The sequence below is a fragment of the Sitophilus oryzae genome, unplaced genomic scaffold (assembly GCF_002938485.1).
Source record: "Sitophilus oryzae breed Bouriz unplaced genomic scaffold, Soryzae_2.0 scaffold_1109_pilon_pilon, whole genome shotgun sequence".
NCBI lineage: Eukaryota > Metazoa > Arthropoda > Insecta > Coleoptera > Curculionidae > Sitophilus > Sitophilus oryzae.
Window position 1 is genome coordinate 428,795 of NW_022145737.1, and position 17,787 is coordinate 446,581.

The 17,787-nt window shown below is 34.5% G+C and overlaps 1 protein-coding gene across 2 annotated transcripts; it reads left to right on the plus strand.

Moving 5' to 3' along the window:
• The first annotated feature begins 159 nt into the window (after positions 1-159).
• Positions 160-16,875, plus strand: LOC115881176 (protein suppressor of sable). Of its 2 annotated transcripts, none has more exons than XM_030898573.1 (18): positions 160-647; positions 4,087-4,535; positions 5,806-5,963; positions 6,073-6,260; positions 6,360-6,519; positions 7,313-7,511; positions 7,599-7,946; positions 10,468-10,600; positions 11,296-11,635; positions 11,694-11,786; positions 12,136-12,320; positions 12,384-12,606; positions 13,204-13,417; positions 13,488-13,646; positions 13,814-13,958; positions 14,041-14,275; positions 14,332-14,560; positions 15,502-16,875. In XM_030898573.1, the coding sequence occupies exons 1-18, from the start codon at positions 622-624 to the stop codon at positions 15,879-15,881; spliced, it is 3,864 nt and encodes a 1,287-aa protein (XP_030754433.1). In that variant the 5' UTR covers positions 160-621; the 3' UTR covers positions 15,882-16,875. The 2 variants fall into 2 exon arrangements, with proteins under 2 accessions (XP_030754433.1, XP_030754441.1); XM_030898581.1 differs by having other exon boundaries at positions 162-647; positions 7,599-7,877.
• Positions 16,876-17,787: the final 912 nt, after the last annotated feature.

Here is a 17,787-nt window from a genome sequence, read left to right on the forward strand (position 1 = left end):
TTCATGTTTCTCTTAAAAGTAAAATATTTATTACAACTAGTAATATGTCTGTATTTGTTACAGTGTATTCTAAAGGCTCTAAAATATCTATTTATTCGTTTATTTCATTTTTTTTGCGTTAAACGCTATAGCTATTAATTAGAATTAATTAGAGCTGTAAAATCTAGTCAAAATTAAGGTTCGTTTTTTAAATTTTCTATCAATTATGTGCCTAATTTAAGAAAAAATAAGGATTTTCCTTATCGATATTGGACATAGTGTCGATAATCGCGTAAAACGGAGGCACTGCAAGGAGAAAACCGGGTCGGTTGAAGGTCGAAAACCTTTGATACCTACAAGCAGGCTCGGTGATTGGTCCGAAAATAGAAATGGCGGCTGCGGATTGGCCGGTTTCTGGGGCGACGGGCTCAATAATCGAAATTCCACGAGAAGAAAATCATTTGTGGTCTCCTCGCCAAAGAGAACAGTCGGTTAAAACATGAAAATATGAGTAATTTAAAATTATTATGTCTGTCCCATGAACTGCTCAGGACAGATTACAGTGAATGAGTGACTTTTTCATGCCATTTCATTAACATATTCCTGCCTAGTGAATATACGACTACCTACAATTAGGTCGCAATGGCGCTCGTATGTGATATTAAAAGGTTTGCATTCATTTTTTCGCCAAGCAAGATGGAATCGATCGTTTCCGACGCCAGAAGTATATCTCTCGAAATTACGTTATTCATAATTTAAAATTCGATTTAAATGTTACGGGATAGCACGCTGGAATCGCCATTTTCCAGCGTCGTCATCGATGGGCGTAGCCGCGGATATTACACCATTTTTGTTTATTAAATATTTTTTCCAACAGGTCGATCGGTCAAGTTTTGAGTTGGTCACGCTAAATCAAATCAATTTCCCCGAAAAAATTGGGGAAATGTAGGTAACCAGCTCAATTTTTGACCGATTAGCGAGACAAAGAAAGTGTGTCATTTTGATACACTTCCTACGTTGCCAATTTTTATTGTACCTAAAGGTAAAAATCATTTTTTTTTAGATTTTATAGTGAAATTTATTATTATTCTTGTTTATAATCCAAGATTAGCTGCAATAAGTTGTATTTTTTCATTTGAAAAGTCAATAATCACTAATCTTGGCTCCATATTGCTCTTGGCTACGTTCCAATATCCATTCAGTGCTCTCAGAAGAACTTGCTTTTTCTAAAACGCATTTCTTTGCATTACGGATACGTTCTGTGCCTATTTAATATTTGCATGTTTACATAAATAGCCTAATAAGTTATGGTGTGGGATAGTCTCTGTATTATTTTTATAACATCAAAATATTGTTTAAAAATAATCAAATAAAGTCGAAGAATCGTCTGATTCAGGAACGTAGTCATTGATGACGTTTCACTTTATAAATATAATATCGATCGCTTGGCAACAGTGCTTGTGTACCTGAATGGGATCGCTCGATGACCTTGGAGAAAATATTTTTATGGTTTTGAAAACAATTTTCAAAAAGCCCATCGATTTGCCCTTGAAAGATAGTGAAACCGAAATAATCGATAAACACATTTTCACTTGCTTCAGAAATGTTTATAGGAATTTTAGACACAGCTAAATTTAGAAGAGATTATGAAATTATTCCCAAAATTTTCTGAATTTTTAATTTCACATCTAAAAAAATATTATTTTTCCCTTGACTTTTAAAAGATTTTTTTTTCTATATCTGTCATGAGGAAATAGGTGTTTTTTTTTAATTTATACAGAGCAAAAAAAACAAACCATATTAATATTCATTTTCACATACCTATATGCGTCTTGCCTTACATGATTTAATGCCAAAAACATTGGTAAGTACCCACAATTTTAGAATTTTAACTATATAGGTAGATCAGGGAAAAAATTGCAAAGACAAATGTCTTTGCAAATGCAAAGGCAGATTTTATAAAAGACCCTGTAGGTACCTATACTTTTTCATTATAACAAACTAAAATGGAATTAATCCAAAATTAAAATAACTAGATGGTTTTTTTACGAATTCGGTATACCTACCACGAATTCTAACTATTTTATTTTAATTTTGTATTTGTTTACATTGTTAAGTACATATACAATTCATAAGGAATAATTCGATAGGTACATATCCATTGACATTCACCACGTAATTTTACGTACAAAACGTAGATCTTTATTTCCAGGCTATCTATATGACACCGTTTTTTTCTCGGTCGTCTCGCCTCTTTTTGGTTTATCCAATCCAATCTTTCGATATATATTTGAAATCTGAATTTTTTGCCTTAAGAAATATTTTCGATTGCTACATATTTTTCAAATGATCACCCTGTATATAAAAGAACGAATCGAATGGAAATACCTATTACGCTCAAAGCAGGGTTGCCAGATTGAACAGAAACTCTAATTTATTCGAAATTAAAAAAGGAAAGTTTTTATACAGGGTGTGGGAAAAACATTTCATGCCATCAGTGATTGACACAAAAAGGTATTTACCACCATACCAGTGCTGTTCTACCAGTGGTGTAGAATGAGTGGAAGGAGGATTAATTACCGCTACCTTAAACATCTATTGTGTCCCTCTTTCTTGAGTTATAATTCACACATCATACCCATCCTTTTCATAACAATCCTCCGAGGAGTGAGCATTTACCCCCTACAAGGCTATACATCCTTCCACGGTTGGAGTTTAATCCTCCGTGCCTTTCACAGTCGTGGAGCTTATCTCCGGTTGGAGGATCAGTCTCCATTTTCTCCACCTCTTTAACTTGGTCTCTCCTTAGACCTGACACCTACCGGTGTTTTCCCGGATCTATAATAGAGGATATATCTCTCTTTCTCTGTTGCCTCCTTGGATTTGAGGTCAATTCCTCTAGTGAGGACCTGACTATGGTCCTCCTCGATGTCCTTACAGTTCTGGGGTGGTGATATACCGCAAGGGTAGTCGGTCCATTTCTACCCGCATGTAGAAGTAACCCCTGGCGCTCCAAGGTTGAGACCAGTATCTATCAGCTGTCTACCAGTGATATTGGCGTCAGTTACTGAATACGTATAAATCAGCCTTAAAAATAGATGTTTATATCACAGAAAAGCTATAGTAGCTATAGTAACAGGATAAGCTTAAGACAAGAGGTGTCTAAAGCTGATGAGATAGGTTTTTAATACCCTGATTTAGGTGTTTTACTAACTAAAAAAATAATTGAAAACTTATTAGCACAATACTAAATGCCAAAATGGATTTTCGTTTTCATAGCCTACTTATAAAATTGTTTGTTTATGCCATTTCTGATCAAAAATTAACAAGAAACTTAATAACAAGAAAACAAAATAACCAAATTATTAAACTCACTTACTACTATATATGGTTTATTTTTAAAGAAAATCTAAATTTAAGTTTAGTAATTATGGAGAAAAACTTTGTAGGAATGATGTCATCGATTCATTTAGTTCGCATCAAGCAAGTCAAATTTTTTATAATATATTTTTTACTATTTCTTTCATAATATTTAACTAAATCTATGATTACAAGATAATCATTTGACTGGCAAACAGACTACAATCAGTAATTTTTGCTTCTACCACAAGAAACTGCTGCTATTGGTTAAAAATGACCAAGATACACGAAAAAAAATTGTAATAGACCCCACAATTGTAGAAAACACTGGCGAATTTTGCGTCTAAAATGGTACTAGTATAAACTACATGCCTAGTACTACTACTAGTACTAGACATCACATTGTGCTTTTATTTCTATCAATTTGTAGACCTCCAAAATAGTTCAATATGCTTGATCTTATACGAAAATGGCTATCAAGCGTGGTGGTAATTCCCACAATTTGTGTCAGAGTCAGAATATACAGATCGCACTCGTTGAAATTTAAATGAAAATCATTATTATAAATTCTAGCACTACTAACTATATTTTTTTGACATAATTCGCTAACACTCGGCACTGTTGTAAACTATATTGGGGAAGAATAATAACTTAGCTAATACAACAATTGTATATCATATGCTTCTGGCGTCGAAAATGATAAATTTAGAATAAAAATTCAGTCCCCTATAACCATTTTCTTCACAGTGATGCCGATTCGGGCAAACCATCAAACCAAGAAGAACAAGATATCGAAGACGGTGAAATTACCGATGACGATGAAGAAACACCTCTTCAATTTGAACCCCCCAACCCTGAACCCTCTGTACCTCCACCTATTATACCGAACGTCCCACCTGCCATACCAGGCATACCTCCCGTCTCCAAAAAATCCCCCACCAGAGACTCTAAGGAGGTTGTCAAAGACCGACCACCCGACAAAGAAAGGTCTGGTGATGAAAGGGATAAAGTTCCAGAGGAGAGGATAGAGAAGGATAGAAAGGATAGGAGGGGGAGAGAGGGGGGTAAAGGACATAGGCACATGACAGAAGCAGAGAAGAGTATCCTGCATTTGAGGAAGAGGGAGAAAATAATGAGAGAAAGGGAAAAATGGGAGAAACAGCACAGGAAGGACGTGGATCCTGCAGATGGTTTTGGTAAATATTTTTTTTTACTGATTCTCCGTTTTTTTTTTAATTTTGACTGTTTTGAATGTCCTGATTTTAAAATTGAATGTCTCACAGTGATAAATAGATTATTTTTTTATAATTATGATGCATTGACTTTTAAAAATTACTATTTTTCATATGAGGAATAATGAAATTTCAGGATTTGTCATTTTTCCTTTCTTTATAGGCTATATAAGGGCTAAATATCAATAATTCAAAATTTGAAGTTTGCAAGACTTCTAGAAGTACCCTAGAATTTTCATGATCGCTGAGTAAGTCACTATGGAAATTAAATAACTTTGACTAGCGATAATTCACAAATTATACGGTATAATTATTAGTTATACAGGGTGGTTCGAACTGTATTCCGGAAACTTGCCGGCAGCATATTCTGTAGATGATGATCCTGAACCTTTAAAGAATACATGGCTGTTCGTTCAAAATGTTCTTATTGATTAAAATTTGCATATACAGGGTGGTCCGGACTGTATTCCTGAAACTTCGGCAGCATATTCTGCAGATAAAAATAAGTAAAAAAGTTCGTATAAACGTATGCTCTAAACTGCTTAGTTTCGTAGATACAGGGTGTAAAAGTTTCATTTTTATTTCGATTTTCTCCAAATAATTCCTAAAGTAACGTCAATATTTGCATGAAAATTGGTATCTGGGAACCTTTTTTACGAATAAAACGTCGTAAATGTATATCTTTTTACTCAGTAGTTCTATACAGGTACGGACGAAAAGTTATTAATCTGCAAACCAGTTAAAAAATATGTAGGTGGCGCCCTCTACAAATAGGAATCATATTGACATCAAAATCAAATTTCTCATGTGAAAAAACTCCCAGATACCAATTTTTACCGTTTTTTTTATTGACGTTACTTCTGAAATTATTTGAAAAAAATCGAAATAAAAATGAAACTTCTACACCCTGTGTCTACGAAACTAAGCATTTTAGGACATACATTTATACGAACTTTTTTACTTATTTTTATCTGCAGAATATGCTGCCGAAGTTTGCGGAATACAGTTCGTACCACCCTGTATATTGACAATACTTGATCACTAAAAATCAAGATCTTTGCTTCATCCACAACAAAGTTACAGGGGGGGCAAAATAAGTACCTATAAAATGGATATGTTACGGTTGTTTTAATTTACCACAGTCTGTTCACTGGACAGCCAGTCGACTTAACAATCGCTTAAATCTTTACTTAAAAATTGCTTGGCTATAATAGAAAAAAATACGTTGTTGTAGATGATGACTTTGCGAAAAATATCGAAAAAACTCTTGCCACAATACTCAACAAAAAAGAAAAGGAAGCTGCCGCTTTAAGCGCAGGTGAAGAGGTTAAAGAGGAGGAAAGGAGAGGGAAGAAGCGTAAAAAACATGATAAAGAAAAAGACAGAGCTAAGGTAAGTCATGAGCGTCCCATATTTGAGTCAATAAATAATTTTAATATTTTTTTTTATTTGTATGCAATACGAAACATATTTCTGAGTTATAAATATCTTTTGTTTGTAGAAAAATAAACGGTTAAATGATTCGCCAAGACCGGACTTTGAAGAGAACGATATGATGAACATGAGAAGCGGTTCACCCGACGCAGAATTTAGATTATTACAGGCCTTGCCCATGTCTCAACAGGGTAGAAATCTGTCGAAATCGGAGGACAGTGCCTCGGATGGTAGCGCAGGCGAACGCGAAGAAAGGTATCTATCTATTTCAAATTAAATTATTTAAAAAAAATACTTGTCTGTGTATTTCAAATTACGGAAATTACAAATTATAATTATTGCTTATTATTTTAGAATGAGAAGAAGAGCGACGAAGAATAGAAGAAAAAAAGAGGCAAAAGAACGGAATAGGAGGGAGAGGGAACAACGGCGACTAGATCAGGCTGCTAAAAATCATCCTTTGCAAGACTCGCAAGGCGTGTGCGTTTTTTACATGCAAGGAAAGTGTCAAAAGGTAAGAAAAATTTGTCTTTATATTTTTTTCCTTTTCATGTTCATTTTCACACAAAATAAAATATTTTGATATACGTTTATATACAATGATGTTTAATATTTATTATCTTTAGAATCTATCTCTGGTAATTTAGTTGTTAATAATTTTAGAAAAAAATATTTGTGGTTTAGAAGAAATTTTTTTTAACAATATAACTAATTTCATATTTTTACTTACCTAATTCTTAAAATATTGCTTCATAATTTTGTTTTGTTAAACAAAATATATCTAGCACCCAACTTAAGTTAAAAAGTATATTATATTTGAACTATTTACCTAATATTTAGCATCTTTTACTACACTATAAGTATATTATTAAAACGAATAATTATAATCACACCAAACAACTAGTTTTGTTTATTTCGTCTCTAAGGTAACAGAGCATACATGCGCCCCCAATATGAAAATTATTGTGTATTGATTAAATAATACTTGCGCGGATAATGAATAATATTTTCTTTAAAATAATATATTAAATAGAAGATAGATTATTTAGTTTAAATAGATATCAAATAACATATTAATTAAAGGACAACCTTTAATTAAATATAACAATATGTTAGAAAAACAAAGAAACTTTCGAATTTCAAGTCTTTATATTTTTTAACCCAGGGGATGTTATTACCTAATATTTATGTACGCTTTTCGTACATTTTTAAAATGTATAAATAACCTTACAAGAGTTAACCCAAAGGATGTGATTACCTAATATTTTTTGTAAAATATTTAGTACATTTTTTTTAAATTTTTGTAGAATGACTGCCCCTATTCCCACGAAGTTACCCCGCCAATGAAGTTAGAACTCTGTAAGTTCTATCTTATGGACTGTTGTGCGAAAGGTGAAAAATGTTCTTACATGCACAGCGAGTTCCCTTGCAAGTTTTACCACACTGGACTGCTGTGCAGTCAAGGAGACAACTGCAAATTCGCTCACGGTCAAGCCCTATCAGACGGTGAGTTATTTACTTTAATATCGTAAAAAAACGACGTCAAAGATTTTTTCGATTATATGGTACTATATAATGCTATATTGTTTACAGGTTTAAAACAGATCCTTTTCAAGCACATAGAAACGGCTCCTCGTGACATTTTGGGTGGTTTTCCCAGATTATCACGAGAAGAGGCTTTGGGTCTGATCAACCAGACCCAACAGAAACTTCTACAGGGCGAAAACGGTGACCAAACCACTTCGAATCAACCGTCCAATTTCGGGAATTCCCCCACGCAAACGGAATATGGCAATTCGCAGAATTCTACGCTCATGTACGGCAACAGATACCCGAATTTCGAAGAGAGGGACAGCGAAAAAGACACTAAAGGTGGGATACCGTCCATGTTTGATATATCTGTACCGTTGCCGCCAGAATTGGTGGCAGGCTTAGATCTCGGTTAGTCTTTATTTATATTTAATGATTGTGCTGATTGTATTGGGATGTAGATGTAGATTGTATAGGAGGGGGAAATTAACCATAGCGGCCTTATTGATTTGTTGTATCCTCCTTTCTTGAGTTATAACAGTCTCAGGAGTTTGAGAAAAGCCAGTATCTGAGACGGTTTTACAGCATTTTCCTTACAGAATCTGCATTCGCTGTTGTTTCTTAGCTTCAATCTATTGAGGTGTTCATTGAGGAGACAGTGTCCTATTAAAAACCCCGTGACAATTCGAAGATTGCCCTTTTTCTTAAATCACGAAAAATCTTTGATTTTTCTCGATCGTAAGTTCTAAGAAATTTCTTCGAGTGTCTTAGACCGTTGGAGGATTCCCATTCCAGGTTACGGATATGGAACCTTCCAGGTTCTTGAATTCGGCTTTAAGTTGGTTTCCACTTTGGAAGCAGAACGGTTCTGGTACAATTAGTGTAGTGTTCGTTTAATGGGATAAATGGTTCAGTATTTTAGATAAAAATGTTAATTTTTTATGTCCCTATTTTTATGGCTCTGGTTCAAGCTTTCAACCTTACTAACAATAACAAAGTGACTAAAAAGAATACAAGGACCAATAACACTCAAGACCAAATTGTTATCATATCTCCAAACAGTGCCGTGCAACATATTTTTCTTAACTTAGCTGCTTCAGATAATACAACGAAATTTGGTTTGTTAGTATATGACATAAATCGGGATTGATTGCCGTATTCATGCAATTACCTTCGGTCGCTTCCTGTTTCACCGGAAATGACTTTGTATTTTTAGATTGTATCCTAAGTACTTTTTTACTTGTCTTGTCTTGTCTCGGATTTGGCTTTGCTACTGGGCAATTGCCAGTACTTTTTTACTTTATTTGATAGAAAATTACATTCTGAATAGAATGACATATACGTCAATTTAAGACAATTCCAATTAAATAAAAATAACATTTTGAATTTCAATCTAGAGTGCCAAGACTGAGTTAAAACTATTAATTTGTAATCAAAGAACGTTGGAAACATATATTTGATAGTGTAATTTTTTTTCGTATCCTTTCATGGCCGCTTAAAAGACGCCCAAATCGTATTTTTTGATAACTCAATTTTTTCAAATGGTACGAGGCTGGCTCAGCATATTTGGAAAAAGCATTTTTTACGAATAATTTGGTACTTGGTATTTGGAGTAAAATTGTCGTTTCGTTTATTTATGGCCATTTTTAAATTGAAAATGTCAAAAGTTGACATATAATATATCATTCTATTTAGAATGTCATTTTATATCATATACGGTAAAAAAATACCGAGGGTACCATTTAAATCAAAAGTTGTTGTGATTTTCGGTGAAATAGGTAGGTAGTGACCGAAAATAAATGAAAACGTCGATCAATCCTGATTTATGTCCTATACTAACATACCAAATCTCGTTTTTTATCTAAAAAATTTAAAAAGTTATAGAAGTGAACCACTTTTCAGAAACACTCGGTATATTTATTTCTAAAAATGTAATGGTAAAATTTCATTTCCGGTGTCAAACTTCCTATTAAGTAGTAATTTTTAATTTCAGAATCCCATAATAATTCCGGTTTTTAATAAAAATATTCATAAAGGTCTTTATTAACAAAAATGAAATCATATGGACGAAGTCTAGCTACATAGCTATTCACACTCAACTTTTCTTTGTGTAAACAAATTAGTTGTAAATGTTTTTCACGATTCCAGTCAATAACTGCGTCTCCCATTGTCGAATACTCGGTAAAAAATATAAATCACAGATGGACGCCCGAAATTAAATGAGACCCCTCCAAGTGTCCGGTACAATGTCCGCCGAAATGCACGCCGTTCGCTCCTTTTGATTTACCGACACCCGTCGGAAAAAGAACGCGCGCGCTCTAGCATAGGCAGACGCACGCTCTGGCGTACAAGCTAGAGCCGTTCGGCGCTCCGCGCTCCTTAATAGGCCTAGGCTAGCTGTACTTGTTGGCTTTATTATTTATAAATCTACCTATCTCACAATTTTCACTTAGTATCTGTTTAATTATATATGTTCGCGAACATTTTTCGAGGTCGAGTAGCTTGGACGCGGCTTAATAAAGTTTATATAAAGTTCACTACACACAACAGACTATTAAAAATTGTTAAAACTGTCGCTGGTATTACATCCGATCCTCCAAAAAAAAATGGCGTCTAACAACACAAATTCTGCTTCAGCCCGTATATGGGCGTTACGTGTCCTTGTATTCTTTAGTCATTTAATAAAACCAAACATAAAAATTAAAAAAAAAATAGACACGTCAATGTCTCTATTGTCCAGTAGGTAGGTGTTTTAATTATTACTAATCAATGGGGATGACAGCATAATATTTTGACAAATCTTTTTAGATTTTTAGGGTCTAAAATAATTAATAATTTCTTTTATTTATAAGAAAAATTCCTGGGCTAATATTGTTTATTAAAATTTAAACAGCAATGCCAGTGAGACGTAACAATTTTATATTTTTTCCAGACATTAAAGTGCCAAAAAATAACAGAACCAAACAGTCCAGGTGGCAACAGGATTCTGATAACAAATCGGGTGGTAATTTTTACCAAAAAAATTACCAAAACTATGGGAGCGATCAGGATATGAGAATAAGCAGGTAAAGTAGTGTTTAATAGGGCAGTAGCGACTCGTTATGGTATTCAGAAAGGTGGTAATCGATAAAAAAAATGAAAAAATAATGTCTGTATATTTTCGATTTTTTTTTATATTGTGATTCGCCCCTAAAGCCCAGGCTAGACGTAATGTTTTACCTGTCAGGTAAGACGGATTATAAAGAAGTGTAGAAATTTTACCTGTGGTTTTTTCAGTTATTATAGCAATGTGTTTAGTAAAGCAGAAAAGAAAAAAACAAACATGGAATTTTACTACAAAATTGTATTTGTATGTTTTAAATTGTGAAAATAGTATCGTTTGGTTAATAATCATTAAATATCTCCAAAAAAATAAAATTACCTTATTTTGTGAAGCTATACAGAATATGAGGTTTTTAAAAGCATTTATTAAAGATTTAAATACAAATATTATTAAAGATGCTATAATATATCCGTATTACTGACGTTTTGACTGACATGTAAACCGTTACGTGTAGACTTGGCTTTACCGGATTTTTACGTCACAGCCCCTGTGCTTTGAATTAATCTTACATTACGCGTTGTTGTCATATCGCATAAGTTATATTAAAAAAAAGAAAAAAGTATACAATAAAAAATCATTTTTGCAACTCCCTCACGAGTCCCCACTGTTTTTAATAGTAAAAAATTAAAATGAATCTAATATTTCATAAAATTATAGTAACGGCGATATAGATATGAGAACCCTCCCTACTATACCAGCTGTTCCGTCCACTATTGGACACAGCTCGCAAGATTCAAATGTCGACCAATTTCATAGGGACATTTCTTTATCCAACATCAACGATGTCGATATTCGGTCCAACGCGATGGATTTTACAAAGGATATCGATATCAGGCAGCCCATTCCTAAATACCCCGCATCGATGGACGTCGATATTAGACCGGTTCAAAAAAATTATGAGGATAAACAACAAACTGATACAGAGGATGAACTACAAATAGACACAGAAGAAGATAAAAAAGATAATAGCGTGCAGAATAAATTTGAGCTTCCTCAGGTTTGTATTTTATTTAATTAAAGTGTGATTTAGAGTGTAATAATTGTTTTTTTTTCAGGCAACTAAAGATCTACTAGCTAGGATAAACGCCAATCAAAAAGACAACAGTATTGCGGAAAATACCTTGTCACAAGATTCAACTAATGAACTGGTAAAGTTATATCAGTCGATCGAAAAAAAACGGCGTCATAGACAGCTGGGGAATGACGATCGATGATAATTTTGGAGAGGTCAAGCCCTAGACATCATTTACTTGGCCCGTACTCTTCTTTATTTATTTAGTTGACCTTAAAAAGGTTGTAATTTATTTTTATATTGAGTAAAAATGATTTTTAAATGGCATAGTTTAAAGTTTTATGTAAATTTTAGTAAATGATGTCTCTTAGAGATTGACCTCACCAAAATTATCATCGATGGTCATTCCTCAGCCGTCTTTGACGCAGTTTTTTTCTTCAATCATACAGTACTTGTTTTTGTTAATGTATTTATTGACTTTTTAGGACAATTTTGATATGGATCAAAACATTGATGACTGGTATTCAGATGATGACGACGATGATAATCGTTTAACGATAAAAGTGGAAGAAGATGAAAATGTGAAAAGAGACAGGCATGATTCTGTGGGTAATGGGCCTGAAAAGGAGTCACAAAGTCTTGAAGAAAGTCAAAATAGTAATATTCACAGGTAAAATAGTTATTTTCCTATACAGAATACATTCTAAATTCGATAATTATATTTCTCTTTTAGTCTACCAAGCAATATAACCTCTAAAACAGCCGATATAGTTGGGAAACTTGGCGATCTGTCAAAAATTGACATTTCCCTGGAGGTGACTAAGCTTTTGACGTCTATGAGCAAGTCAAGAAGTCAGACGTCACAAGACAGTGACGTCACTGAACAAACCAACTCCCAACAATCGGATATTTCTGGTTCTGGAAGTCTACAAGATCCTAGAAACGTTTCAAGACAGGTAGGCACATGATTTTTCAATAATCTCTTTGTAATAGCCTTGTATGGAATATATAAACAAGGGTAATAGGGTCCATTGTTGTCTAATTTTGGCTACGCGGGTCCAAGTTATCCCTGCTAATTTCATAATATCATGGTCCCTTCTTAAGTTTGGTCTTCTAGGTGTCTTAATTCCTCGTCGGTACCATGCTGTGATTTTTGTGGTCCATCTGTTTTCCGTCCTTCTGACCAGGTGACCTGCCAATTGCCTCTTGAGGGATTTGATTCTGTGGATGGCATTACCTGGGTCTTTTGTCCTATCCACTCAATTTTTTCTCGGTCTTTCTTTGTTGTTCCCAACATATTTCGTTCCATCGAGGGTCGTGCGACCTGCAGTTTCCTTATAATGTCGGTTTTAAGTGTCCAGAATGACTGGTAGTAAACACTCATCAAACGTTTTATTCTTTAGATAAAGTGACATTTGAATATGATTGAGTTTCTTCCATATATTCTAACTTAATTCTTCCTTTGATTTCTGGTAGTAGAGGTTCGGAGCGGTGTATATTACTTATCCTAGATCCTAGTTTTATATAATATCTAAGATTTTTTTTTTGGTTAGGATCCTCGTCTGTCCAGTTCAACTTCACAAGAAGCCACAGTATTAAGACAAGATCCGAGACTGATGAATCTCGATCCGAGACAGAGACCGAGACAAAGCTCGACGGATAGTCAGGGTAAAGAAAAGAATAAGTCTGACAAAGTGAGCATATACGAACAGGGAGGATTGGACATGAAGAAAGCCGCACTTGAGATCGACAACGATGAGTTTAAAGGTAAATAAAAAGTCTTAGAAACCATACTATTATTACTGTAAAATATTATATGATTTCTTGAATTTTTTAGCTTCACTACGTCCGGATATTGATCTCCGAAATCTAGCGTTACCCTTCAAAGGAATGCAAAATTACACACCCGCTACTGAAGTGGATGCCAGTATAAATTCTCACCTCCCTATGATATGGAAGGTTCATGTAGTCGATATACCTCGGCCAGATTATACAGGTAGGTACAGTCGATTTAACTAAAGATGACTTTGATTCAATAATTATTTATTTGGGATTAAAATATTTCAGCATATTTATCTAGCTGCCCTTTATTGGCTTTGAATAGTCATATCTCGTTGACTTACTATAAATATGTGTTATAATTGAATTCACGTTTCTCTGCAGGTTTAAAACTTAGTATAAGCGACGCTGAAAAAACGGGCGATCCAAGACTTCGAAAAATCTTCCGACTGAGCATCGACGAAAAAGACAGTCCCATGTCGCCGAAAGCCAGCCCTAAGCAGAGTGCGGGGACTAGGGCAGACCCTAGGTAAGTTAGACAGAACCTCAGATCCATTATGACCTTCTGGCTTGAAGAAGACACTCTTTGACACTTTTTTTATTTATTACAGATTAAGAAAAATGGAAGAAAAATCTCAAGAAATGCAACTTAACCCACAAATGTCGTACACTCAACAGTTGAATATGTTACAATCTTCTCAGTTCTATCAAAGTCTGACCAGCAACCAGAAATTAATGCTGAACCAGGAGCTTTCTAGTCGTTTCGATCAAGCAGGCGGTTCGGGTATTCACGATCCCGTTTTGAATTCTTTACTGTCCAACTTGAATATATTACCTCAACAACAGGTAAGTTGTTTTTTTTTCGGTTGTCTTAACGTATAATGGCATACTGTTTTTTACAGATTACCACGACGGCAAGTTCACAACTCGCGCCCAGTGCTACTAATCTGGGAGCGGCACTATCGATTCTGGCCAGTGTATCGAAAATGAATCCCATGCTATCGAGCCAAGCGGCACCGCTTATAGGCCAGCAAGGACTTTTGGGTGCTGCCCCTGGGATTCCCAACATCCCGCCTCAGATGTCTCAAGACTACCCCATCAATTTCGATCCCCGAAACGGAGGACTTTTAGGTAGGGATGGGAAGGTAGTAAAAAATATCGATATTGATATTTTTTGACAAATATCAATACCGATAATTTTTACCCAAGTGACGATACCGTTAATTCGTTTCTAAGTATCGATACCGTTCTATTTCCCAAGTGTGTCTACCGGACATTTTCGTTGATAATCGATACTTTTTTCACCACTATCGATACTTTTGAGAATCGCTATTTAAAACCTTCCTAATTATGTCTTTGTGATAATATTATTTTCATCTCCGATGACAAATATCAATACCGGTAGTTTTTACCCAAGTGTCGATACCGTAAATTCTTTTCTAAGTATCGATACCGTTTTTTTCCCCAAGTGTGTCTACCGGACATTTTTGGTGAATATCGATACTTTTTAGACCAGTATCGATACACTTGGGAATCGCAATTTAAAGTTTACACCACCTTCCTAATTATGTCTTTGTGATAATAGTATTTTTATCTTCGATACCGATGTTGCAGCTAAAGCATCGACATTAGATAGGCATGAGAATATAGTAAAAATATAGATATCGAGCTACATATCTTTTCACTTGTAATGTCATTGTAATAATTAGGAATGGGTGATAATGTGGATTTTTCCCTTTTGATAAATCGTAGAAATTTACCTATCGATGTATTTTAGTTATCGATATATCGCTACTCTCTTTAAGTCTAGTCTTTGAGAACTATCGAATTATCTTTATTAACGGTTCTTCGATATATCGATATGTAGCGGAACATCAATAGATACATATCGATATATCGAAAAAATATCCCTTCCCTAGTAATAATAGAATTTATATTCGATATCGATACTGTTCTTAACCTATCGATACAACACTTTCGGAATCGTCCGAAAAATATCGCTACCATAAATTCTCGATACTACATCAAAAGTATCGATATTTCTACAATATCGTAACCATCTCTATTTCCAGGTAACGCCCCTACCGGAGGCTTTCGCCCCCAGTTCGGAGCCGTAGACCAGTCCTACAACAGCGGTTACAACAACGACGACTTTTACGGAGGAGGCTACGACGACCAGCAGGGAGGTCCTCCCAACCAAATGGGAGGCCCCGCGGGCGGTAAAATGGGAGGACCCCAAGGCGGGGGCAATTTCAGACAAGGAGGCAGGGGATACAACAACCGAGACGGTAGGAGACGTGGCAACAGAAATTTCGGAGGTAGGGGCGGTAATAGGAACTTTAAACGAGGAGGAGGTAGGGGGGATAGGGACGGGAGAGACAGGGAAAGGGATAGGGACGGAGGGCCGGGAGGAGGGAGACCAATGAGAGGTCGTCCTCGTTCGCCTTCTTAAGTGTTAAAATTTTGAGAGAATAAGTCCCTAAATCTTTATTACGTATAGTTACAGTTCTTTTCACAAAAAAAAATGATGGCGATTCAAGGTCGAAATAATGTTTAATAATCGTAATAAATCCTTTTTATATATTAATAAATATTTTACATTATAAAATGATAGTAAACTTCATATTGTACTAAACTATATATTTTTTTTTAATTTAACATTATTACAAAAAATGTATATTTTGTTTCTTACATGTCTCTAGATAGTTCTTTAAAAGAACCTTAAACTTTGCTTAAAATATACAATTTTAACACTATTCTTTTAAAATTGTACGAAATATTGTACAAAAATATTAGGTAATCACATCCCTTAGGTTAACTGATACGTTTCAGGGCTGGTATTTGCATTATTCAGCTCTTACTTGAACAGAATATAACTCTAAAGTTTCTTCTAACAAACACACTGTGGTATTGAACAGAGGGGTGTGGTTTATTGAAGGTATACAGGTTGTCCTTGGATCGTCATCTTTCATGAAACACACAGATACACACAGTCTCTGTGCGTATTCTCTATTTATATAAAATATATGTGCCAATAACTTTAAAACATTTATCGCCTTTTTCTAAATAATTATACAAGATGTATGGACAAAAAAACAGTCAAAAAACTGTATGAAGTATATATGTTACGAATATTACGCGAAATTAGCGAATTAACCGGTTAAAACCCAAGTTATCTAAAAGCGATGGATAAAACCCGAATCTGTCTTAGTTTCGCGTATTATCCACCGCAAACAGGTTAAAACATAGAGAAAGTTAATAGTTTGGAGAGTGGTGAATCGCGTGGTAAAATGTTGGGAGATTGCGCTTTTGGCGCCCTCTAGTTGGCTACAGGAACGAACTATGAAAGAGCGGGAGATTTAAATTATTATTATACTTATTATTTTTAAGGCAATTAAAACTAAGAGTGCCCTTAACCAAAAACAGTGAAATAAATGGAGATACCTACTCAAATTTTATATTATCATGATATTAAAGGATATAAATACAGCATTTATAATCCTTTTACACCTTTTATTCAAAGTCTTACACGCTAATATAAAATTTGACTATCTCCATTTATTTCACTATTTTTGGTTAAGGGCACTCTTAATTTTAATTTTCTTTTTTTTATGGGAAAACGATTAAATGGGAAGAATTGAATGGGAATGGAAAGAATGACCAATTATTGTATTTTGTATTAATTTATAATACCCCTATTCTACTAAATATCTAGCTACATTGTACTTACAGTTAAATAGCTACATAGTACTAGTTATATACATATTTACAGTTTTATGCTGGCTATTATTTCTTTTCATCGTGCTATCAATTGATTCGCTCCGACTTGAGTACTATACCTCGAGATGGCTCCAGGAATTATTTACCTTTACAGGCCTAGAATATGAAGATTCACAGTAGAATTTTTGGTTTTACTGCCTATTAGAAACAAACCTACCCCCCTACATCACGGGACATATAATTATGCCTTGTTCTCGGCCATGATATTCCTTCCATTCTATATCCAACATCCAACTTAGCAGACAGCAGACCTTCTGGTTCACAACAGGGCCTAGACTGGCCGGATGATATTTTAACAGAATAGCCCTTGATATCTCTTTCACACTTTCATTTAATAATTAAATAGGAGGGCTGGATGGTATAATTTCTAGAAAGAATAGCCTGTGAAATAAAAACTTCTGCGTGGACATTATCTTTCTTACCTTTGTCTGCTATTTTTTAATAAAAAACAACTGTTTAGTTTGCACAAAAATAAAATTAACAATCAAAAATTTCTTAAAAAATGATCAAGCCTTGTACTACGCCGTGTGCCGGTTTTTGAACAAACAACAAACAAAAGAATGAGGTTAGCGACGTTG